Genomic DNA, 27,134 nt, shown 5'->3' on the forward strand with positions numbered 1-27,134 from the left:
AACTTTTGGGGATGTTGTGTATGGAATTTACGCATAATATGTGGATCACTTTCAGCCCAATATCTACAATTATGCCTACTTACTAAGCCATTTAATGACCATGAGCATTCATCAGAAAAGCAAATATTGTTTAACAATTGTGGATGGTTATTGATAATTTGCGTCATTGATTCGCAAAACTCTAGACGACGATCAAAATCATCTTCATTCAACTCGTGCACCAACTTAACTTTGTATGGGTGGTACTTGAATTTATGTAGAACTCGGAAAACTGTAGAAGATGAAACACCGATCGCTCTACTTATTGTTGACAACTATTGGGGTTGTTGAGCCTCTAAGCTGACTTGCCCTAAAATTGCCACTTGGATTGCTTCGTTATTTACGAGTCCCTCTCGCTTATGCACTTTATTGCAAACAGACCCTGTTGTGGTAAATTTCTCCATCAGTTGAATTACATACTTATGAGTTGCATGTCTTCCGTCATGTAATTCGTTAAATATTCTAGCAGCAGCTCTTGCACAATTATTATTTTGGTAGTATAAACCTACAATTTCAATTCTTTCTTGCAAAGAGTAAACCATTTCAGAGAAACAAAATAAATAATGTATCAAATTACACTATCAATAGTGACTACAAATTCTAGTTGACAATGTCAAACTTTAATAAAAAGTAGAGTTTTTTGTTGTTTAGATTTTTTAAGTAGAATAAATAGCACAGTTAAAAAGATTAAAGAGTTTGAACTGTTGTACAACCCATTTTAGTACAGGCAAATAAGGTGAAAGTAAATAATAAGTAAAATTTGTGCTCTTAAAAGAAAAATTGTTTATCTCATAAACTAACCACTTTAACCTACAAGTATTATACATTTTTGAAATCAGCTCAAAGAGGAGTATCCAAATTTTACATAAAAAATATGAAAAGTAATTTAAAAAAATAAAGGGGATGCTGCTAGGGGTGAGGGGGTGGCTTTTCCAGTAAGTTTAAATAAGCCATAATGCTTGCCCCTTCCAACATAAATTGACGTGTTTTTGGATTTTTTCTAAATACCAGTATTACAAAAGTTATTAAAGGTGGATACTTTTATCTGAAATATATATATATATATATATATATATATATATATATATATATATATATATATATATATATATTGTTATGGTATGATAATAGTGTGTAATGTTTATTTTTATAAATTTTATTTTAAATAAAATCAGATTTTAATTTGGGCGCCATTAATAATTATTTGAATTTCTTTATTTTATTATGTTATTATTATTTTTTTTATTCTCAGGGTATTATATTGTGAGGTCAAATTAAAAAATTTTATTGCGATAAATTGTTATGGTTATAAGGTCAGATTATAATAGTTTTAAGACCGGGTCTGTTCTTTATAATGAATAAAATATTCAAAATATACAATTTCTTAACTAGCTATTACAATTATTTTATTTTACAAACATTCATTCATTCATTCATACTCATAATTACACTCATAAAACTAAATTATATGGAAATGTGAACTCAAATATTATATACTAAAGGAAATACTTAAACTTAATAGAACAGTACCTTAAGTGTTTGTTATGTTGTATTTTTAATTTTTTTTTTTTTAATTGGAAATTGTTACGGCCTTGCAGAATAAACAGATACTCCGCTGTAGTTCCACTCCTGTTCTTTTCCTTTTCACAACTTCTTTATCTTGGAAATTGTCCCTTTGTGAGTATTCTCACTTATTTCACTTTATTTAATTGTTTTCACTAATTTCTTATTACTACACTTATACAATTATTAATTATCAATCCTTTGAATATTTTATGCCTTTTTTATCAAGATTTTAATTTTTTTAAATTTCAATCAAAATTATTTTACTCTTTTTTCTCTTGCCAAAAAAAATTTTTTTTCTCGTTGTTGATTTTCTTCTTCATTCCTTTTTTTTAAACAAACTTTTTTTTTCTTTTAACCAATGATATTTATTTTAAAAGTTAGTTACTAAATTGTCATTTCTAAATTTTTAAATTATTGTGACTTTATTCAAATAATATTATTCTATAATTTCTTTGTTGTATTTATTTCATTCCTATGTTATTAATTTTATCATTGCAGTTGTCAAAATTTTTATATTTTATCATTTATAACCTTAAAATTTATGTTGGTATGTCACACAAATTTTTGAAGTTGGTGCTCCTGTTTTTATCTGTCAATTTATGGATTAAATTCTTTGATTATACAGGATTTGTCAAAATTAAATAATAATTTAGAATATAGTGTTGGCCAAAACTTAATATAAAGAATGTTATTTATTTTATTGTGATAAACTGCTCTAAGTAACCGAATAACAGAACTGAACTTATTGCTTTATTTATATCTTATTATTATTTAATAATTTATTTTGGATATATTTATACCATAACAATATATATATATATATATATATATATATATATATATATATATATATATATATATATATATATATATATATATATATATAGCTACGGATGTTGGAAATACATAATATATATATATATATATATATATATATATATATATATATATATATATATATATATATATATATATATTATGTATTTCCAACATCCGTAGCTCGAGCTCTGTTATAATGAAATGGATCGAAACAGCAAGTTGAAACTTTGTGTAAAGCTTGTTGACACCTGTCACTGATACGTGCATATAGGTTTTTCCGAACGAACTCTAGCACTATGAACTATAAGCTGAGATTAATGGAGTGATAGATCTGGATTAAATCGATTCCGAAAAACATATTTGGATAAGTTAGGTAGTACATTTAGAATCGGTCAAGATGTGGAGGAAGCTTACTCGTTCCAACAACAATATCTTCAATTGAGCTGCTAGATTGAAGAAAATGTTGATTAATAATTGTTTAAGTCTGAGAAATAGCTATATCGCTAGAGTTTTTGAATTTTACAGTTTAATTAATGTCGTAGCTGAGCAAAAGTCACAACAAGTAATATTAAAGAAACTCGGTATTTCTTTATATGACTTATGTTTAATTTTTATTTAAAATTACCACTTGAAGGCACCCGTTTTTAGTTGATTCATTGATCATGAATAAAGTTTGAAATATTACGATTGTGATAATATTTAGAAAAATAAACTTACGAACTTTATTAATTAAGTTGTAGAAGTTGATTCTTCTACTTCAGGAAATATTTTTTTGTACAATAAACACTATTTTTAGGAAACATCTGGCTTTACATGCAGCTGAAGAAGGTAACCTGACCTGTCAAATGTGCAGCGAAACTTTTGATAGTAAAGATGATATTTTATACCATTTGAAAATACATGCAGGTAGTCGAACAGTTAAAAATCCAAACGATAAGAAATTTAAATGTGAACAATGCGGTAGAAAGTTTTTTACAAGAAAGGACGTTCGAAGGCATAATGTTGTGCATACAGGTAATGTAATCTGTTTTATGTAACTATTCTAGAATGTGTTTCAGTTTCTATTTTCATATCGAATTTTGTTTTAATTTGCAACATTTGATAAATCTTTTTGTTTGTTAGGGATAAAAAATCTCGAGCCACCGTGTTTCGTTGGTTTTCCGAATTAAATCGTGGTCGCACTTCGTATAGGACAAATTTTGTGAAGGTCGCCCAAAATCGGCTGCTTTGCCAGAAAACCTCGATGCTGTGCGTTAACTGATGTTGCAAGATCATCATGTGAGATAAGGGCATACTTGGGCTTTAGTTCCACTCGCATACATTCAACATTATATGAACATTTGTTGTCAAAAAGATTTTTTCGCGATGGATACCGCATAATTTGACAATCGCTCAAAAAAATCTCTGCTTTAAAAGACGTCTACAAGATCGTAACATGCGACGAATCATGTATTAAGGCATATCAACTCGAAACTAAACAACAATTAACTGTATGACTCTTTCAAAACGAGTCAAATCCAACAGCTTTTCGCGCATTAAGCACTTTAAAGCAAATGGTCCCCTGTTTTTGTGAAATAACTGGACATGTCGCAACCGTTCTATTAGAGAAATGTAGAATGGTCAATTCTGAATGGTACACCAGTATTTGTTTACCAGAAGTGTTCGAAGAAATCAGGGAAATCCATTGCAGATAACGACAATGCGAGCTCTCACACATAAGTTCAAACAAAAAATTTTGGAACAGTGAAAACATCCGTTTGACACCCAATGATTTCTTCTTAATCCCACGGATCAAAAATATAATAATTTGGAATCCCAAAAACATGAGCTCACAAAACTTTTTTGTTGTATTTTTGTTTCTAAGGTATAATGGGGTAGTTTTCAGTGAGAAAATTTACTTATATTACAAACTTATAGGGGTACAAGCCGCGGAGTTTATTATTAACCATTATCTTTGCAGGTAAAGCATCATCCATGTTTATATGGCCACTTTTAAAAGCAGAAAAATACAAATTATTCCATGGGACGGAGTACTCATGATAATATTGAGGAAACGGTTTTCTCTATATGATTGTTTTATAACTAATCTGATAGATTAATCTAAAATTTTGACCCAAAACATCAGAAAGATGATGGAAACTAACAATACAATCAAAGTTGTAATTGTGTCAACTCTGGAAAGTGACTTTGTTGTTAATCCGATCTCTAATATAAAGTGAGACAGTAAGGAATTGAGAGATCTACTACCTGTAGACTATATATCTTCAGCCGCCTCTATTAGCCTGTGAAATTCAATACCCGAGTTCAGAATTAATAAAATTACATTTTGTATTAAACAAATTTCAACTCTATTTTAAAACGATATGATACAAATTTTTCATTACACTCTCAGCTTAACAACAATAAAATAAATATTTTTGTTTTAATTACTTGTTGGTCTAAACTAAATGTTATATAAAAGTTTGTATAATATTTTCTAAATTCTGATCTAACAGGAACAGAGACGAACATTTCATTGATACAGAACTTCATTGGATTGAAATTCTTTCAGATGAAAAATACGCATTTCTTGAACTAATGATATTTCTAAATCATTAAGGTACATTTTTTTCCAGGAACCCATGGTAGAATTCACTCAATTTTGTAAGAAATGAAAATTTCTCGCTAAATCCGTTATAGGCATTTGCCATTTTGTTGACAATGACAACGTGAAACGTGTTATAACTGAAATAATGACTCGCAACCATTCCAATATCTTAATCAGGTGTTTCATAAAATTTTTTTTTAGATAGACTTTTTTCCATTTTTCTGCTATCTTCTTTCTATACATTTAATTCCATAGCCTTTTTCTCGAAAGCACTAAAAAATTTTCTTGCTCATCCATGTACATCTATTACGTATGACTGAAGGTCGTGAGGAATTCCAAAGGATGATTGCCAACCTTCATTAGAATGAAGCAGGCACTGAAGAAGAAGAAAAGATTAACAACGATGTAAACAATTTTTTTTATTTTGTAAATAGAAATAGAAAAAAAAATTGAACAAATTTGCCGTCCATGTTGGTAAATTCATCACTGAGTGACATGTTTCGTTAGTTTTATATAATATTCCATCATTATTAAAATGTCTTACTGTAGGCTATGGAATTGGATAAATTGGCTGTGACATACATTTATCACTTAATGAATGAATGAATGAATGGCCCGATAGGACTAGAAGTTTAATCATTACAATTTAACTTAACTAGTAATTCCAAAGTATAATAATAAATTTCTAGAAAGACTTAACATCATCTTTTCACAAAACGGCATGAATTCATTCCACCTAAAGGTCCTTCAGAGTATAGTAATGTGTACATGTTCGGTGATTAAAGCAAATATCAGCTTCAGTGGGTTGGGGTAATCTCAATCCTTGTTTTTTTAGGTTTAGAGAGTTGTTTTTGTGTCACCATCCTTATATTTATAGTTCTTGCCATCTCCGATGCAAACCCTTCACTGAGGTAGCGAAGATACAATTGGCATACACCTAAGTGTTGTCTCCCACTTGGTTCGCTCAATTCCGGCATTCTCTTTTTTTGTCTGTGTGGAAGAGGAGAATCTCCTTTCTCTCTTTCTTTTCTTTTCTCATAAGGTATTCTCACTTGGAAGGTATATTACTTCTCAACATCTAGCAGTTCTACGATTCTCCGTGCAAAACTTATTTACCCTGGTATGGTTCTCTTTCCGTTCTTCTCAGATGTAGCTTGATTAGAAAGATTTCCGGTGCCATGCGATCTTTTATAAGGATGATAATAACAATGAATAAACAGTATATTGTTTTGTTCTTTTATGAGCTTTGGCTATAATGAATTTTTTTTACCATACTTTTTCCCTATTACACTTTTTAAAAATTAATAAGAAACATGTTTGCTCCTAATGGTCTTAGAAATATTGAAAATTACTGTGTACCTTATAACAACTAAGAAATTTTAGTACTAGTAACTTTTATGTCTGAGAATATTGATATCCTTGTTTATATGATACAGCCATTGCTAACGTATGTACGAAGAGTTGTTTGAAAAGTTTCCGACCTTAACCTGAAGATATTACAATATAAGTAGGGAAATATATTTGCGCATGCGTTGAGATATTCCCAATAAAATTTCAGCCATTTTGAACACTTAATTTTTGTTTGACAGACATAATAGTGAGCCGCTGTGAAGATTTTTCTGAAAATAGAAAATATTGAGTATCGAGCTGTAATTCAATTTTTTAATGCCCATGCAAATTGAAGAGAGGCTAGATTCTGTACGGAGAATACCCGCTAACATTTACCGTAACATTAAGGACAGCTGCAATCAAACGTGACCGAAACATTTCCCAAGCCTTGTTGACGTGACTCAAGCAACATGAGTCGGATTTTCTACATCGATGGATAATTGTATAAGATTATTACGTATCATTGCTTGATGAAATAAAGGGAAACAAATGCAAAAATCGACCATCCATGAAGAAGAAGAAAGGTTGCCCACCCACCCTATTCACCAGATCTGACCGCAAGCGACTTTTTTGTTTACCTTAAAACTTTGCACACAACTTTTGTATACCTATCTGAATAACCATGTCACCTCTTGGTTCACAAGAACCTGGCATTTAATATTATTGATAGACCTAAAACAGTAACAAATCCACAACTGGAAAGCCAGGTTTTTCGACTTACTGAAGAAAGTATCAAAACAGTTATCGACGAACCCCGTTTTTTCAAACCGTGATGTGAAGTTTGATAATAATTCCTTATGAACCGTTTCAAATCATACGCTTTTGGTTGTAGCAAGGAATGTAGAGAGTAGTCTGTTGCTGGTTACGCTGTGTTTGTGAGGTTTTATTTGTTGTTTAGTTTAATGATTGTTTCTTTTTCTTCTCCTCACTAAACATCAATACACTGTACTCCAAGTCTTTTCGTCATAATGGCATAACTATCAAAAGTTTTTCAAAATACGTGTACGTCTAATGGCTTTGGTTGAAAAGGAAGAAATAAAGGTTTTCTAGGTTAGGAGGTTAAAAAGATGCTAGAAGATTAGAGGTTATTATTCAATACGTAAGATATTTTCAATTATCAATGAAACACTCTGTATATATGAATATGAGTACCAAGAATGGTTTCTATGATTTTACTTTGGAGTTATGATAATCGAATAGTTTCTATAGTTATATAAATGACATAAATCAGTACATAATGATTTTAGAATATTTGCAAAGTTTGTTTCAATGTTTTACTTTGTCTCAATTTCTTATAGGCAACCGGGATTTCCTGTGTCAATTTTGTCCTCAAAGGTTCGGCCGAAAAGACCACTTAGTTAGGCACATAAAAAAATCGCATAACACCAAATACGTAGCTGAAGATACAGTAACTACAGCTACTATTAAAGCTGAACCAACAGAATCTATTCCACCTTCGGATGTTTCTATCAAATCGGAATTTTCAGAAAGTAGCCTTTCAAACGCTCCTGAAACTTTCGGACCCGCCGAATTAAGTTTGCCACTTATTGAAGGAGATCTTACCCCATTTTTAGAAGGTTGGTATATTTTTTATTTTAGTATTCTCATTTAGAAATTATTTAGAACTAAAAATCTGTTTAAATGCTAAAAAAATGTGTTGATCCATAATGCATCCTTCAAGAATTCTACATACCAGGTGGGTGAGTAAGAATGGCCGTCGGCTATATATCAGGAACGAATTATATCACGGCTTCAACGAAAAAAGAATGGTCCCGAGAACCACGTGGAAATTATTTTTAGAATTTCACTAGAGGGTATAGTCAAAAATATAAAATTAAAAAAGCAAAATGTGGCATCAAATTCTGGGCATTTTTCGTTTTACGAGGTTTAGTCTATATATTCAAATAAGAAGTGGGGTAAAGAGGAAAACTTTTTAGGTTCTGTTTAGCCGATTTTTATAAACTCGATGTTGTTTGAAATAGCTTTTATCTAGCAATATAAAATATATATGAATTCAAAGTAATTTGTTAGCAATGTGAATGCTAGAGGGCGTTGCTTCTTGTATTTTTTCTATCACGAACTATGTGTAAACAGCGAGAATATTTCTTTAAACGTCTATTAGAGTGGTTTGCCCAAACAGAAATTGGAAATTTATTCTGGATAGAAGGTTCTTACATTGGCCTTTATGCAGTAATTTAAATTGTTCTTATGATAATCTTATTGCCGCTAGATGACGTCATCTAAATGTAAACCTAACATTACTAATCCATGAGAACAAATAATTAAATAAACCATGTATCAAATCTAATAATTAACAACTTATCATCATGAAATATGAATAAGTTATAAACTTTGAATAGATAAATAATAGTTATTTATTATACAAGGAAAAAAACTAGATTTTAGCTTGAGGTTGCATTGTCAATTGTATAGACAAAAAAGGTACAAATCTAGTATTTTTTCCGTATATAAAACCTATTTTTTTTTCTGTGACGGAAAAAACAATAATTGAATATTGAAAAATTTTATTATTACAATATTTAAGTCAGAAAATGATATATGTGAAATTTACGATTGACCACGACAGTTCAATATGTTCAAACCATTACTATCTAGAGATTTTAAAAAAGTATCCTCAATTTAAGATAAGATATAGTGTCACAACGTTTTGTATACGTCAGCTCAATCTTATTAAAGGATATAAAGTAAAGAACATTACTCGATAAAGACTATAATTAATCTATTAAAAAATTAACATCTTACCCACGGTTTAAGAAGTAAATTAATGATTTGAATTATAATGCACTGAAAAACTGTTAACTTCATTTAAGAAAAAAATATTAAACCAAGAAAACCTTTTTGAGAAGGAAAAATACTTTGGCGCCCCAGGTGTTCAAAAATTTCGACGTCCATAATTTTCTATAGATGTAATCAGTTTCTGACGGGTGGATAGGACAGCGGTTTCAATTTCTGCCAATGAAATACTTTGTATTGCCTGTCATTTTAAAAAACAAAATGCCACTTCTTTTGCAAGACATACACTTAGTCATTCCGTGATATGTTCTTACAACATGATAGTTGAACGGCACATTATTCCATATAATATGTTCAGCATTTTTTAGTTCAAACATACCCTCATAGGTGGATAGAACATGGAAGTTATCTATTTGGCCACCCATATCTCCAGACCTAACTTGCTTAGTTTTTATTTGTGAGGCCGAATAAAAAATCTCGTTTATACCAATAGACCCACAACAAGAAATTATATGATTGAAAGAATACGACATGCAATATGAAGACGTTTAAAGAAAAATCCACGACGCTCGCTAGCATTCACATTGCTAATTGGTTAGAATTCATATATATTTTGTATTGCTAGACAAAAACTCTTCCGAAATTTATAAAAATCGGCCGAACAGAACCGAACTTACTGGCACTTTTTCATAACAAAGTTTCCATTTTTCCCCATCTTTTCTCTGAAGAAATAGACTAAAATTTGTGAAATCAAAAATGAGCAGAATTTGTTGAAAAACTCGATTATAGTATATAAAGTGACAACTAATTGAGTAAATTTTAAAAAATTTAGGTTTTTTAATTTTATATTTTCAAAAACGCCCTCTAGCGGTAGACCTAAAATTCTGAAAAGAATTTCCATGTATTTTTCGGGGCCACTTTTGTTATATTTTTTTTCCTTACAAGCTGTAATATAATTTTTTCCTGAGATATGGCCCACAGTCGTTCATAGTTGCCACCCGTTACAATATCAGGCTAATTAGAGGACTGTTCTATTGCCAAAAAAATTAATCAAAACAAATCTTCAAAAAATTGTTGGGTTTTGGAAATAAAATAAATTTTAAAAAATAAACGAGGAATTCTGAAAATAAACTATAATGATACCCAAAATGAAAAAGAGTATCATACAAAATTTTATTGTAATAAAGTCTAAACTAATTCACCTTTTTCAGATAAGCAATGTCCGCTTTACAGAGATAATATTATATCTCATATACGAGTATTTGGATTATTTTTCCCTAGAGATTTAAAGCCATGTCGCGAAATCTTTTATTTTACAGAAATACAAAGAAAAACATTATTTGGACATGAATCATCTAAAAAAATCATTTGGAGATAAATGAGGTGTTCTAGGAGTTCACTCAACCGCACCTACCAAAAAAATTGTTCTTTTATTAAAAGTATTTTCCAAATAATTTTGAACTCCGCATTTATTATAATTATAAGTGGGTTGTGTATGAACTGATCTATCTGCATAAGTATTAATTAATTAAATATTTGTTGATGTGAGAGGGGAGGGAATTTCTCTTCTTTCATTGTGTACATTTTTTTTTAAATTACAAAAAATCAGTTTATGCCATAAATTAAAAATAAGTTAACAGAAGCAAGCTAACGACAAATCCTCACACCCACTTTTCTACTATAGTCTTATGAACTGGGATGCGAATTCAACGAAACAGTTAGGCTTACAATAATCGCCAGTGAACACACTGTTTACACTACCACTGCACCAACAGGCATAATTATACTGTCTGACGCGCGTTTCTATAACCAAGTTCACCTTCAATCCCTGAAGACGATAACTTGGTTTTCAAAACGCGTGTCAGATAGTGTAATTATGACTGTTAGTGTAGTGATAGTGTAAACAGTGGGTTCGGTATGTATATCACCAACGGTTCCAAAAATTCCAACTTAGCAACGATTTCACATTGAAATCCTATGAGCAACATATTTTCCAATACTGTAATATTTGCATATATGTTTTGGAAGTAATCATGCAATTTTTTATTTATTTCTTGTTTTCAGAAAGTGAGGCTTTATTAAATGTCGAACCATTAAAAGATTTAGGTAGTACCATTTTGGAAGACATAGGAAGCGCACCTTCTACTTCTGGGATACTAACCTCTGAAAATATAGATGCTAGTCAAACTGTTTTAGACGATGTGGTATTAAATAATGCCGAATTACTACTTCTACAGTCAGATGGTGACAAAAACTTACCTTTGCCTGGATTTAGTCAGACATTTCAGTCACCCCCTCCAGGACCTCCTCCCCTATAAACACGTAAAACATAGAATAATGTTTCATTATTGTCAGATTCGAACAAAACTTGAAATATTCATTTTTATTGTGATGATCCAAGGATTGGATTATGAACATATGGTGACACATGTTGAGACTATATCCACAAAATTACTGCGAAAATTACCCTACACATTTCAAGAACGAAACCATATAGTTATTATTTCCACTAGCTCACTGCTATATTTAGAACAAAAATAATAAGAAACTAGGAGTTCAAGAGAAAATCGTTTCTTTTTTCTTGCAGATTATTAAATAGTATTGTAGGAACTTATGTAAACTCATCTATTGTGGTACTGTGATGTGTAGGTGGCACTCAAATGACGGAAGAAAAACTCATGAACCATTGTTGACGATCAAATCATATTTTTCCCATCGATTAAAGGGTTCGTTCAAAATTTTTAGGACTTCATGTGTCCATATGATTTATAACAAATGTGGAATCTATTGACAATCCTACAATGAGAAATAAATCTGTATACTCTGCATTATGAATTTCGAATCATGATTCTATTTGGTTTGTTTTTTAACAACGTTCAATATTATCAATAATATTTCTTCACATTCAAATCGATGAAAATTATATTCTCTCATTTATTTACATTTCTTACCAAAGTTACGCAAGTAATTTGGAGAAGGCCAGAAGAGCTACTTTTCTAAATAAATATTGGGGAACAAGGAGACTAATTTACGTACTGATCCAATTTGGAGGTCAATATGGAATTTGTGATTGTGGATGGTGCCTAATTGACATGAAAATGATATCATGAAATATTTGTTCAATAGCTTACCATAACATTTTCATTTCTTTTTATTTATAACTCTAATGAAACCATAAATATTTACAGATGAGAATCATTTTCAAGAATTCGCCTACTTCTAGACCTGACCTATAACTTATAAATAAATTACTCATTTATACATTTCATTGTATAATTTAGATAAGTTGAAGTGGATTTTTCTCTTATGTCTACATCTAAAAATTATTTTTTTTTTTGCATTGTCCATTTTTTGTTTTATGATTTATATAAACAAAGTTGAATCAGTATATTATACATAAACATCAAATATGGTTGGTGGCAAAATTCTACGGAGCTGTTTTATTTATTTATTTCTAATTATTCAATTATTGTTATGTAACCAACTATTAGACATTTTTCTGTAAATTTTATAGAATCTTCTCTTTTTTTGTCCAGGTAATATATTATCCCAAAGTACTTTTAGGAAATCAGTGATACAATTTCAGAAGGAAAAGTAAAGAACACACTTCATATGTGCTTATTATTTTAATTATCCAACAACCAAATATATAATAAAAAAAAAAGAAATAATATATTTAATATTGTTGTGAAGTATTTTTTTTGTACTAATAATACACATATTAATGATTTTTATTCATTTTTGTTTATTATTTATATTATTATTAGCGCTTCTTTTTACTGCAAAAGGTATCAGTCGATTTAGATCTGAATTAATGGTTGCTTTTTGTACATTAAGATTATGGACAGTTTGTACAGAATGTACGAGTTTATAACCAACTTCAGTATTTCATTTTTAAAATCACCCTCACATTCTGAGGCCTAAACCGTATTATCTGGAGTACTATAATTCCATATAAATCCTTCAAAATTATCTCCTTCATTTGTTTTTCCGTGTAATATATTTGCTGCCACATGAAATTTTAGGAAAGTTTAAGCCTTGGCGAATACAATATGAGTAAACCAACATTTTTTATGAGGTTTTATTCCATACTAGCTTATGAAACCAAAGCTTTCTAGAAGTAAGCATTGTTTTATAAACCACTGGAATAATAATTTTCCACCAAGCATTCCGCATCTTCAAACATTCTTAAGTCGGAGATAATGTTTAAATTTCATTGATGTACATTAATACCCCGAGTTAGTAGTGGTGAAATCTTGTTGCTTCTGTTAATCTGGTAGATACGTACCAGGTTAAATATTTTACAAAAATCAAAAAGTTTATTTGCACTATCGTGAACGTCTACATTGATACGATTCAATACTGTATTCATCTAAATAACTTTTTAATTGGCGCATTTTACATGATTTAGAAGTGTGTAGAAATGGGTTTATTAGCCTATTGTTAAAATTTGGATACACTCCAATGCAAACTATTTTTGTAGATCTATAATCTAATAATAATTAAAGTTCCCAGGCGGATTAACTCTTTCTCACTGCTCCAACAATAATCGTCATATTCGTCATATTTATCGTCATATTTCAAACAAGTAAGAAACTACTTTCTTCGTGAATTGTTAAAACCAGTATGGAGACCCATTCAGGAATTGTTGACTATATTGTGAATAGGCCAGTTTACGATTCTCACGTGTAACTACCGCGTCCATAATGTCGACACGTATATTGGCGACCATTACCTCTTTGACGCTCCATTGAATTATAGCGAAACGAAGGCAGACAATTTGTGTTTTCTGGATATGGTCTGACATGAAGTATTTATGTATTTATGTCAAACAATCATTTATTAGTACATTTATTGAGTTCGAACTGGCATTAATGAAATAATATTTTGAATTTATTTTTTTTTACTTTTTATTTCATTTGTTTTTATAAATATTTGTTAATTGGCCTTTGTTAACCTACAAAAAAATTTTATTATTTACAGGAGAGAGATTGCTAAAAAATTATTAAAAGTATGGTTTTTATTTAGGTTGATGGTAACGAATTTAATTTACATATACTGTAAAATTTTTTTATCGGAATTTGTTAAAAGATCGAATATATCAAAGTAAACTTGGAATTTTGGTCAAAACTTCAATATATGAAAAAAAGCTGCATTGGGTCTTCTGTCCTCTGATACAAATAATTTCAGTTAGATTTTGATTAGTTTTTCAATGTGCGACAATTTCAAAAAATTCCTAATAAAATATATAATGCTTCTACCAAATTCTCTACTGTAAAAAACTATAAAACTTGAAATCAAAGGCCAATGATAGACTTTCTAATAATGAGATTTAATTCGAAAATTAATATTTGATCTGAAATTTAAAAAAAAACCTAACCTTAGAACATTTTCGCGGTTGGAAAATTCCCATCTGTTGAAAGTCTCATTTTTTATTATTTTTTCAAGTTGTTGAAAGATCTAAACAAATAATTTCTAGCCATTCCTTTTTCAAATGAGGCCAGCTGCACGTGAAGTTTGTATTTATAAAATTTAAACAATGTTACAATTTAATAACATCAAAAATTAAATTTTAAAAATAGATCCAAAATAAGTAAGTTTGATCTGTATCATTGTTCAAAGTAATTAGATTATATTTCGAAAGCAAAGAAGATATCTAACAGAAGCTACTTGTCTTAATTTGATAACTTGATATATTAATAAGGCTATATTTTTCACTTGAGCAACTTGAACTATGATATCTAATGGCTCTATTAGTCATTAAATACAAATTTTTCTGCAAAAGTACAACTCTATTTTCCACTGGGCATTTAAACTATTAACGAGATGTATGATACTACATATGTGACTTTGAATCAAAACATTTAATGACTAAAAAACATTGTAAAGAGAAAAATTCTGGTTCAAATTCCACAATCACAATAATGGTTTTAAAATAAAACCTCAAAGTGTCGTTCGCTAAATGAATACCCCGAAAGTGGTGTGGCTACAAATTTTATTTCTTCATATCTTTTCTCAAGATGCTAACAAATAATTCAATATTTTTGAAACAACAAAATTACATACCATGAATATAATGAATATGTAAGTCATTATATTCATCTGTGCAAATTGGTTGGTAACTTTTAAACGCTTTATATTAGTACAATAATTAGATGTTTGGAAAAAAATCCTTGAAATGTATTAAACAAAAAATTAAGATTTTTTCAATATCTATGAAAAATTGTTTACAATTTTAATCTTTTAATTATTTACTCAATTTTATTAGTATGAAATATAAATTGACCAAGTCGTAGACGAATTATTTTATTATAATATATTCATATTCAGTAAAATAATAATGAACGAAACACATATTGTTTAAAAAGGTGAAAGATTATTTTCTAGTCAAATCCCAAAATGAAAATTTGAAAGCCAAAATAATAATTTACAGCTCATTTAATGAAACTATTTTATCTAAACTTTTAAACAAGCTGCAAAATTAGAGCCATAATTGTTATTTTTCAGTCATTTTAGACCACAATGATGATTTTTGTTTAAAAAGGCGAAACATTATTTTCTAGTCAAATCCCAATATGAACATTTGAAAGCCAAAATAATAATTTACAGCTCATTTAATGAAACTATTTTATCTAAAATTTTAAACAGGCTGCAAAATTAGAGCCATAATTGTTATTTTTCAGTCATTTTAGACCACAATGGTGATTTTTCTGTTGAGCTCAACTCATGACAAAAAATCCAAGTTTGCAATAATTTTTTTATTAGCATAAATTTTGAACAATCTGCTCTGTATATCCAATAATAGTATTGGTTTTTGTGTAATTTTCTTTTACCTTTTCAAGTGTCAAATGAAGATTTCGATCCCTCTTATTCTCAATTCTTCCACTGTCTTCTTTTTCTCAGTTCCTTAATTCATATGTTCATAGCATTTCAGCCGTATGTTGCAAATTTTATTCTAGGTTCTTGTTTTGTTACTATTCTAATTTCTTTGATTTAATTCTTGTCACATGTAGTTTTCCTTGCTAGTTTTCTCATGGGTTTTAATTCCTCTACGATTCATTTGCTTTCTAAGCTGTCCATGTCATTTCTTTATATTTTGATTTTCTTGTATGTTTTATTTGTTCCATTTCAGATTGTTCTATTTTTGTAGCCTTGTTTTGTTACTATTCTAATTTCTTTGATTTAATTCTAGTTTTCCCTGCTATTCTTCTCAGGGGTTTTAATTCCACTACTATTCACTTGCTTTTTAAGCTGTCCATGTCATTTCTTTATATTTTGATTTTCGTGTATAATGTTTTATTTGTTCCATTTCAGTTTGTTCTATTTTTGTAGACTATACTCAATTTTTATATTCAATTTGTGTATCCAGATGTTTTTATACTCTTGACTTTCTTATCCATGTTTATTATAAGAAATAATAGGCTTAAACTGTCCCATTGCTTTATACTTTTGTACATTAGAAAGTACTGTTAAAGTACTGTTTTTATTCTTATTCTAATGACCTTGTCAAAGATAATTTCAAATTGTAAACACCAGGATTAACTCAAAATGCAATAATTCGAAATTATAGTTTGCCGTTCCTCAAACAACTACTTTCCTGGACAATCCGCGACGAATATTGGATTATATCTCCTCCGAAGAAAGTAATGTTTATCAACCTTTCTGTCAGTTCGCTTTAGAAACTTAGTGGCTGTTACGCCACTCCGAAGAAACGTAAAAACGGCGAAACTAATCAGCAGTTACAATCCTCTCCTTGCTGTTGCGAGCCTTTAGTATGTTGACATCAACAAAAAAGTCGATGAACATCACTTCAAAAGGTGACAAATAACAAAGGAAACAAATTAAGTCACTTATAAAGTAAATAATTTGATAATAATAAACAAATTCTTCAAAAAGATCAAGAAAATTTAGATGTAAGAACAAAAAAGGGAGAATGGATCATGGATAAGTATTGATCACTACCTAGTCACAACAAAACTAAAAATCAAGGCAAACTAGAAGCGGAACATAAAATAAAAATTCAGAAATCGATAAAAATTAATAGAAAATTATAAACTACTACAGGAGACAACCACAAAGAAATCCAAGGATATGATGAGAATGAATGCAAGAAATAACACTCTAGAAGAGGAAGCAGAAATTATGACGAATAACTGAAAATATCATCATAATGACAGCTGAAAGTATATGTGGTAATACAATCATCGACAGAAACAGAAAACAAAATGGTGGATAGAATAAATTGAAATTGAGAAGTATTTGGATAAATTGAAATTGAGAAGTATTTGACAATGGAAACTGTAGAATATCGATGAAAATGTAAAAAAGAAAGAACATGTAAATGAGCTAGATAAATAGTGCCATGGGAGGAGTTTGGGCGGAAAATGGAGGAAGCTTCAAAAGCAACACTAAAGCTATTTTATAAAACTATAAAGAACCTAGAAAAAGAAAAACAATGTGAATAAAACAGTTGAAATGGATAGAAACCAATAAGCTAACATTGGATACATGCCTACAGTGACAAGAGAGATAAATTAGAGATATACAGGAAGCATGATCAATAAACAAACGGAAAAGATTTAGACCTAAGTAAAAACCTGGGATCAAGATATAGCAGAAATATCGGAAAATAGGTTTCGATATATAACTTATCATTTTCATTAGCTGAAGTAAAATTGTTTACTTTCACAATCTGAACTTGGTTATTTAAACGTCCGCCATGTTATTGGATTGTAATGGATAGTAATTCATACAATTGAAAAAAAAGACATATTTTTCTACGGCCATATATGAAATATCAACTTCATCTTTCAACGGGTAAAAATAAAATTATTATTATCACTTTTTTCTGTTAATTGAAATTGCAATTATTGTAGTATTTGTTTCTTTCATCCAAATATTTGTAACATTCTTGCAAATGTTGAAAACAGTGAATTAGTCGAGGCTTCCAAGGGAAACTAGAGAATTTCACCAATTTATATCAAAAATCATAATTAACACAATAACACCAAGACTTATTTTGAGTCTTTTATGTACTTCTCTCGTTTGTAACATAAGCTAAATAAAAGTTTTGGTTTCGCCTAATTATTATTTTAAGGAATATGTTTTTTAAAAATTGTACATTCTTCATGTCTGTTGCTGTTTTAAATTGCTCTATTGATTGTTGAACACTGCCTATTATATATTTTGTTATTGAATGAACCTTATTGCAGTATTTTTTATTACATATCGATTTTCACATGTAAGATATTTTAATCAATTTTTGTTGGAATTATTTACGTTACAGTTTCACCAAGATTGATTTATTCTGTAAAGTCGCGTTAATCGAAATAACATGAGGTACTTTAACTTTCCATATATTAGAAATAAATTATTTACCAAATACAGTTACTTTAGTTACATTTCTGAAAGTGATGATGAACAACAATTTTTTTCTTCTACTCATTGAAATTACAAGTGGTGCTTGAAATTAATAATAATGAAAACATTTTCATTTTTCACACTGTCTATTCAATATAAAGTACATTAGATTATTTTGTTTATTTTCCAAATATATTTAATATGTGATTTATATTGATTTATATATTCGACTTTTTCACTTAATAGTATTTTAGTAATTGGTAGATTTCAAGGAAAGTTAAATGTCATAACTGGAACTAGTGAAACCATAAATAAATAAGAATTCAACTTCTTCTCTCATGAACAGCGTGCGTATTAATTTGTGAGAGTGTTAAAAAATAACCAAAATCATCAAATTTAAATATTTTTACAAATTAAGAACTATATTTTTGTAGATTAAGGACTTACGAAAAGTTTCAATTCACAAAATAGATTATTTTTATTAAAAATCTCTTCATGCCCTGAAAATCAATAATCAATTATGCAAAATAGAAAAATCAAACCTAACACTAACTGTTTACTATAACCACTACACCAAAACTCACAATTACACTGTCTGACAGGCTTTTACTTTCGGTTTAGTAGTGTGTTTCGTATTAATTCACAAATGCTTTCAAAAATTTGATAGTGGATTCAAACATATAAACTCACCTCACAGTTTTCACTCTTCGTACAAAACCCAATTGATGTGCTTCCTCCATTTTCCAGTAGTAACTGTTTAAATGACTTCTTACACCATTAAAAATTATGCTTCTACATTTGCGTCCCAATTGATTCTATAGGATTTAATTAACAATCATCATCAATAGCTTGACAGGTCAGGTTGGATCAACGCTTTTCTCCTAGTGACATCAGTTTCCCTGTGCTTAACCTTTCCACTGCAAAATTCCTTTCAACACTTGCTATCCACCTTGACTTTTATCGTCCTCTTCCTCGCTCTTTTAGAGATTTTGACATAAAGACCTTTTTTACTCGTTTCTTCGCTCAATATTTGCCACCCAGTTTAATGTGTCAATTTTAATAAACTTCATGACGTCAAGATCTTTGTAACATTTATATATTTCAAAATTGTATCGTTGTCTCCAACAATTATTTACATTGGATACCTTCTAGAGTAGAATATTTCGCTTAAAGTACGAAGATAGGCTACATCAGATTTCGTTAGTATCCAGTTCTCAGTGTAGGCAGACAAGAGGGTAAACCCTATTACACCCGAGTAGTTCGAGTGGTGCCTGCCGTGTGGAGGTGCAAGTGAATATTGATCTTAAACTGTAGGTTGTAGTGTTCGGGAACGTCGTGCCGTGGTAACTGATTCCACAGGTTTGAAGGGACCAAATCCTGAGCCGTAGGGCAAACCTTTTTTGTAAAAACAGCAGTCTGGATCTTTCCTGCATTAGAGCTATCCCACAAAAGAAGGTTTCAAGGTCAGTATTGATGGTAGAGATTCGTTGCTGCCTACGGATTTGGATGTTAGCCGAGTTAATTGCTAGCTATAAATCGAGTTTGCATTTTTGTCGAGTATATTGTTGATGTGAAGGAAAAAGAGTGTAAGTGACCAGATGCATACCTGAGTATTGTTGGATTTGTAAACTAATTTCAAATCTACTCTAATAACAATATTTTTAATGCTTTTATTTTATTGAACGATACTTGGTTTTTGTCCTCTTTTAAATTTTTATTTTGGAAAATTGTGATCTCACAAACAGATTCAACCTGTGACGATTGATTAACTTTCTACTATCTTCCTTTCATAACCGTTAAGGTTATAGCTATAGCTATATCCTTAATTAAATTATTTTCCATATTGTATATCTGAATGTTAATTTAGAAATTAATGAGGAAATGGAAACTGATCAGTTAATGCTAGATACAATGAAAAGAATCAGCCGCGATATACTTGCAAGTAGCATTCTTGATACCTACAAAAGGAATATTTTGGTCGGATATTTCTAAACTATTAAAGAGAACATAAAGCTCATATTATTGATTCCAATTATGTGCAAATCGGAAACGTAAAATTGAGATATGTCATATGTTATTTTCGACGGGAGATTCTCGTGAATTTATGGTTCGACTATCATCAAAATCCGACAAAAGATAGAATAAATAATCTATTAATTTAATAAGTAAGTCTTGGTGAGACGATGTATACAGGGTGATTATGAAATTATTTTTAATTTATGACATTTTATTTATATTAAGATTCCATAAAAATTTACATGTTACCTGTAACCCAAAATATGTTTGAATTAGTAAAGAATACCTCTGACATAAAATATCTTATGTATTTGAATTAATTTTAATAATAGCATTTTTATTAATAATTTAATTTTCTTAATTGCAAATGTGATTCCTTGTATATGGCAAATCTTGTTTATGGGTGTGTGCTTCATTATTCGTTTCATCAAAATGATGATATATGCCCCTATTTATGAAAGTCATATATTTCTTGTTTCAAGATATTCAATGAATATACAATTAATTATTATTGAATAAATTAAAAAATGTTTATCCACACAAAAATATCTTTGTCTGTTTTTGTAAAGCTTGAATTGACTTAGATTAATTCATGCACATTTATCAATTATTTTTAAAAAGTAATCCATTTTTATGATTTCGCGTTATTAAGATTTTTAAAATGTTCCTGAAAATTGGAGAGATGTATGATAGTAAAGACATAATGTCTTCATGATTTTCTTCCGTTAATGGTTTAGTGGTGGTGTACAATGGAAAGAATTTAATATTTCCATACATGTTTAGTCTTCCTCTCTTACGTGAAAGATCCAAAAAGTAGAATTTGGAATCATCTAAAGAAATATAGAACATTTTATAAGGTTCATTGTTCAAGAATCTCATTCATTGAATTTGCAGCCAAGAGACAGATTCGCCTTTTGTTGAAATAAAATCCGGCTACGACATTCGTATTATCCAAAATGAATTTCTTCTTCTACACTTTAATATCAATTCGTAATAATGCTCAGGGTTGTATAAGTAACATGGTTTTCTCAAAAATTGAACTAATTGAAAGTTCATCATCCATCATTTTTAATATTAGCAAGCAAATTTCATCCGAGTTCAACCGAAACATCCGAAAAATCAAATAAATTTGAATTCGTCCGATGCCACAAATTAAGTTCGACTGAAAGCTACTATGATCGAGGCCTAACGAGTACGTAGGATTAACAAAGGAGAATTGTTTTGAAATATTTTATGCAAAATGGAGAAATTCCCTATAATAAAAAATATTACACATATCTAAAGTTAGACTCTGATGAAAATTTCATATCGTGAATAACTCATAATTTTGTCTTCGAAGTAGTTTATTTTTTTTTTCAGAAAAATCTATATGTCCGATGGCGTGCTGCTTACGATAGAAGTATATATTAAAATCACTCTGTATATTTCCGGTTTTGAGACTAAAATGGAAAAATCTTTCACCACACTGTGTTAAATTAGCGTTTACCTAAAAATATTTTGGTGCTAAAAACATAATTGTTAGCTTTATATATTATACATAAATTTTGAAATATTGCCAAGATTTCTTGGACGGAATGAATATGTGATTGTAATATAATAAGGAAGGTAGTTTCGTAGATGAGAAATTTTGGGAACGTTTCAGCTTTTGATAGATGTTAATTGTTAATTTTTAATTTATAGTTGTATTAAACACTCATAACTTAATGTAATCAAGTACAAACCATAGAAATTTTGAAAACCATCTACTATTTCCCATTTATAACTTACGATTTTGGAAGTAGTTGAATGTCCGATATTAATCAGAATGCAAGGTCGTAAAAATGAAAAGAAATTTTCGGAGTCTATCAAAACTCTGGAAATGTCCTGAAAAACTGATACTACGAATTATATAAAATTATAAATAAATTTAATTTCGAATTAGGTATGTAAATTCAGTGTTATCAGATTTTTATCGTATTTAATAGTACCTGAGGGTTTTCGTTAGATACATGGTATTACATTTAAGCTCAACTTTAATGCAAGTTTAGCTAAATATAAAACTTGAGATTCCATGTTTTCAGGAAGGTCTTAGGGTCCAACCATAATGCACGATGTTAATTTTAAATAGAACAGGTTTTCAAAGAATGATATATTTTATTACCTATGATAGAAGATTCTATTACAATTATTTGTGGAACAACAAATCGTCGCGGAATCGCTAGCGTAACTCTATTTGATAATTCATATTTTCAAGTTCAACGGTGTCATATCACATTATCGTGGCGACTACAATGTTAGATAATACTGCCATTTAATTTCCCACTCAAAAGAGCCATTATTTCGTTGGCAGTGTGGCACTGTCCTATCTCCAGCTCCTTATCCTCCATTACTGGTCTTTAAGTCCATTGTTATTTCACGATAACTTCTTGACCGACCCCATTTTCGAAGAACTAAAGCCGCCAATCTATTAACCGCACACAAACAATTACTCGTTGATTGTCATTTGCTCAATTACGATATTTCTTCTTATCAACGATTCCGTTAAGGTGAAAGTGGAACTCATCGCTATGATTTTCACTTCTGTATATTCAATCAATCATTATTAACGATGCTTGAAACAGTCGCTAGGCTTCAGCTCTTGATCAATTGAGTACGACGGCGAGTCAAGGTTAATGACTTCTACACTATCGCAACAACAATAATGTTATCTACAGAATGAACTGGGCAAGCATGCACAGACGTTTTCACATCTCCTGCATTCCAGATTTGCTGAAATTACGATTCTGAACCTATAAGAATAATGCTGATCAAAAAATTCACGAAATGCGTTTTTATTTAAACGTACATTCTCATTGAGGTCTTCAAAAATATTGGCGCTCTGCTAAATTTCTGACGTTATGGATAAATACGACAAAGATTGAAATGATGAAGTGTCCAATAAAGCTAGCAAAAACTTGACCTTAAGCTGTGATTATTATCGTGCGTGAAATCCGTGAAAATATAAATTGATAATCAAATAATTGAATTTTATAAATGAAATTGTACCTGTCCTGTGTGGAACCAATTTTAACTAGAATTATTTTCAGTCATCATAACCATCAAACAACCAGTCGGGACCACTGTTGGACATGGGACTTCCTTAATCTTTACTACGGGCCCTAGCAACTATCATCCAACTGGGAACCATCCTCTTAATATCGTCAGACCAGCGTACCACTGTGCATCTTCCATTCAATAATTCTTTTGCGCCACCAATTGTGTTCTTCTGGCAACATGACCCGCCCAGCTCCATTTCAAGTCAGTTAGTCCGTTAAACCTAGCATTCTTCACTGTATTTCATTGATTTTATTTATGGTAGCTTTTGTCAAGGTTAGAGTTTCAGCAGGGTTATTAGCAGTAGAATGCATTGTTCGAACATATTTCTCTTCAAACAAACAGGGATTTCGGATATGAAGACATGATAGAGATAACCAAAGGCGGCTCATGTTAAATCTATCCTTCTGCATATTCTACAGGTCTAGTTGCTTATGCCAATGCGGATATCGTGTCTCAGGAATTTCCCTTGTTTAATACTACCCACAATCTATAAATAGGGTTTTACTTAATATTATGTATTATTTTTTCGATTTATTTATGTTCAATCCTATTTTCTAGGCTCTATTTAAACCCTGAGAAAACATCGTCGACACTTTATTAAAGTCGTTGATGTTTTTATGAAGTCTCAAACATTCTTTTGTCGTATCGTTGTTTTATGATTGCTATATATCTATAGTCTATTCTGTAGTATGTCAATAATTTATGTTAGTTTACTGTGTGTCATATTTGACGTTTTTGATTACTTGCAAATGATCGTTGCACCCTAAACCTATTTTGTTCTCGGGGATGAGAAAGATCCATTTTAGACCTTAACCGTTTATCACTATTATTCCTTGGTGCCATAAGTGCCTCCGCACTTTATAGCCTCGACAATCACGCCGTCATCGCCAGTTGACTTGTTGTTTTCCATATTACTAATTTCAATGTTTATTATTTATATAGTAACATCTGACAGATACTCTAAGCTCTGAGTTTGAATCACTAGAAATGGTTCTACCGGCTCTTACCTCTTGCCGTTAGAATTATTTTTATATAGTGTAATATAAAACTCTCGCACTATGGTGAGGGTTTATCTTTTGTTTCCTGTATTCTGTCCATTTCCTTGTCTCAATTTAGAGACGTTTTTAGTGCATTCAGCTTCCTCATCACTTGTGCTCCCCTATTTGTAAATCTATGAAATTATTTTTTTAGTTTATAAGCTAATTAGGAAGCTTTGCTAGTGTTCTTACGACATTATGGGGCGTTATATGCGTGCTTCCAGTCTTGCCATATTCCACGCTTCGTTGCGAGTCTCATCACTCAATTTCTACACCTCAAGACAGATGATTCTAAAAATTCGGACAGAATTGTGTTTGTTCATAAGACCTTCCTGACTATACAATATCTCAAAACATCAATAAATTTTAAATCTGAAGATCAAGTTAACTAGGCTCTTCCATAAGTTTGTGAAAATCACAACAGATGTCTCCTTAGTATTATTTCAGGAAACTCTCCCAGAAACTTCTGATGAGACAGCTTTTTTGTTTTTGAGTGAGTGCAGCTTCTAAATTGCATCTTCTTTTTTGCGATTCTTGTACTTTGATGTAACTCCGGTAATAATTAATCTACCTCATTTTGCAACATTTCATGCTGTACAATCAGCTAGTCATAGTTTTTAAGAAAAAAATAAATTTTTTATATGATGTAATATAAAATTGACTATATTTTACCAACAGTTATGTATATAAAAATATTTAAGTATTTCAAAGACATTATGTACAGACTATATTTTTATACAAATTATAGTATTATTTATATCGAAACTTGTTTCATTTTTCTTCATTCAATTAATGAAAAATAAACTTAATCCAATTTTGGAGAAGGAGCTCAATTTTTATACAAAATTTGAATGCTAAAAGCCATAAAAGGGAATTAAAAAATTCTAAAAGAAAATTTTGTATCAAATGTAGATGAATGTTTGTTTGGATAAAAATTCCTGAAAATGATTCAAATCAATTTATTTCCAAATTTTTAAAAGAGTATACTGATAGTAAAACCTGTTATCATATTTATTTCCACAAAGATAAGCTTTATAAAGAATTCTATAATGTATATACACAATATTTTAATTAAACCAGACCCAAATTAATAAAGTGTATTAAACAAGTAAATACGAATAACGTGGAAGAACAATTAATTTTAATAAGGAACTACCACGAAGGTAAAACCAGCCATATGGGAATAAACGTAACTGTAGAACACTTGAAAAGAAATTATTATTGGAAAAATTTAAATTCAACAGTAACTAATTTTAGTAATGCCTATAACATTTGTTAAAGATTTAAATATGCTAGAAAAACCCCTTATGAACCGCTTATGTTAACAGAAACCGCTACTAATGCAAGGCCGCTGTTATCATTAGTAAAGCTTTAATTAAATATTTTACAGCTTTCGGTGTTCCACAAACTCTAGTTCTAGACAAAGGAACCGAATTTAATAATCAAACAGTAAAAGATATACTGGCCCTCCATAAAAATAACGTACACTTCATGACCCCAGCACTTCATGACTCTAACTCAATAGCTGAACGTTTACATTCGACGCTGCGCGCTGATCGAACAATTACCCATACTTAAAGAAATTGTCGTGATTTACATCCAAATACTTTATTTATGTATGTACTTTATTTAAATTATAAGAGAAATTACACGTGGTAGGCCAACCTTTATAATACAATACGCAGGTTATGAAAAGTATCATCGATAAAAAAAATCTTCTTTTTTAACATAATCATAGAATAAAAGGAACATAAACAAAAATATATGTATATAGCTTACTGTTTCAACAGAAATTCATCCAGATGATGAAAACAATTTAATGGACTATGCTATACTAGGCTATAATAATACTATACACAACTCAACACCATTTGAACTTACTTTCGGACACATTGACACACGAAGCCCTAACGAAATATTGCACTCACATTCGATGTATAATGACTACGCTGAAAAGCACAAAGAAAAACTAAAACATATGTATGCATAGATAAGTAAAACTCTGACTGACAAAAAGAAGAAAAGTAAATACAAAACGTAACGAACAAGGTGACGATAACCCTGAATGTAAGTTAAGCCAAATTATTTATAATCAAAACCCTAGACGGCGAAATAAAAAAGACAAAGTTTTCCTAGATCTTCGCGAAATAACCACAAAATTATCTAGAAATCGTGTCGAAATTACTAGACGGTCAAATAAAAACAAAATATAAATTGTACATTTGAAAGAACTAAGCCTCCTGTAATTGTAGGTTCCTCATCAGGTTCGCCAGCACCCAATCAAACTTCCCAAAATTCCACAACCTAAATAACAATCCTGAAATCCTACCGTTATACAAGGGTAACGCACAAATTAAAAGCGACCATTGAACATTGATACAAATCTACTACAAATATAAATGAGTTCATACTACTTCAAAATCAATACAAAAACATTAAAAATTCATTTATACATAAGCCGGAATATTATGGGTTCCAAATGAAATTCCTGT

General features: G+C 30.1%; 1 protein-coding gene across 3 annotated transcripts in view; it reads left to right on the forward strand.

Annotated features, from left to right (window-relative positions):
• LOC130442521 (zinc finger protein PLAG1-like) overlaps positions 1 to 25,401 on the forward strand; it is a 77,499-nt gene extending 52,098 nt beyond the window's left edge. For all 3 annotated transcript variants that reach the window (XM_056776687.1, XM_056776685.1, XM_056776686.1), the window contains exons 5-7: positions 3,221 to 3,438; positions 7,699 to 7,977; positions 11,219 to 25,401. In XM_056776687.1, coding sequence (XP_056632665.1) covers positions 3,221 to 3,438; positions 7,699 to 7,977; positions 11,219 to 11,472 — 751 coding nt within the window. In that variant the 3' untranslated portion in view covers positions 11,473 to 25,401. The remainder of the gene's footprint in view (positions 1 to 3,220; positions 3,439 to 7,698; positions 7,978 to 11,218) is intronic.
• The last annotated feature ends 1,733 nt before the right edge of the window (positions 25,402 to 27,134 follow it).

The sequence above is a fragment of the Diorhabda sublineata genome, chromosome 4 (genome assembly GCF_026230105.1).
Source record: "Diorhabda sublineata isolate icDioSubl1.1 chromosome 4, icDioSubl1.1, whole genome shotgun sequence".
In the NCBI taxonomy this organism is placed as follows: domain Eukaryota; kingdom Metazoa; phylum Arthropoda; class Insecta; order Coleoptera; family Chrysomelidae; genus Diorhabda; species Diorhabda sublineata.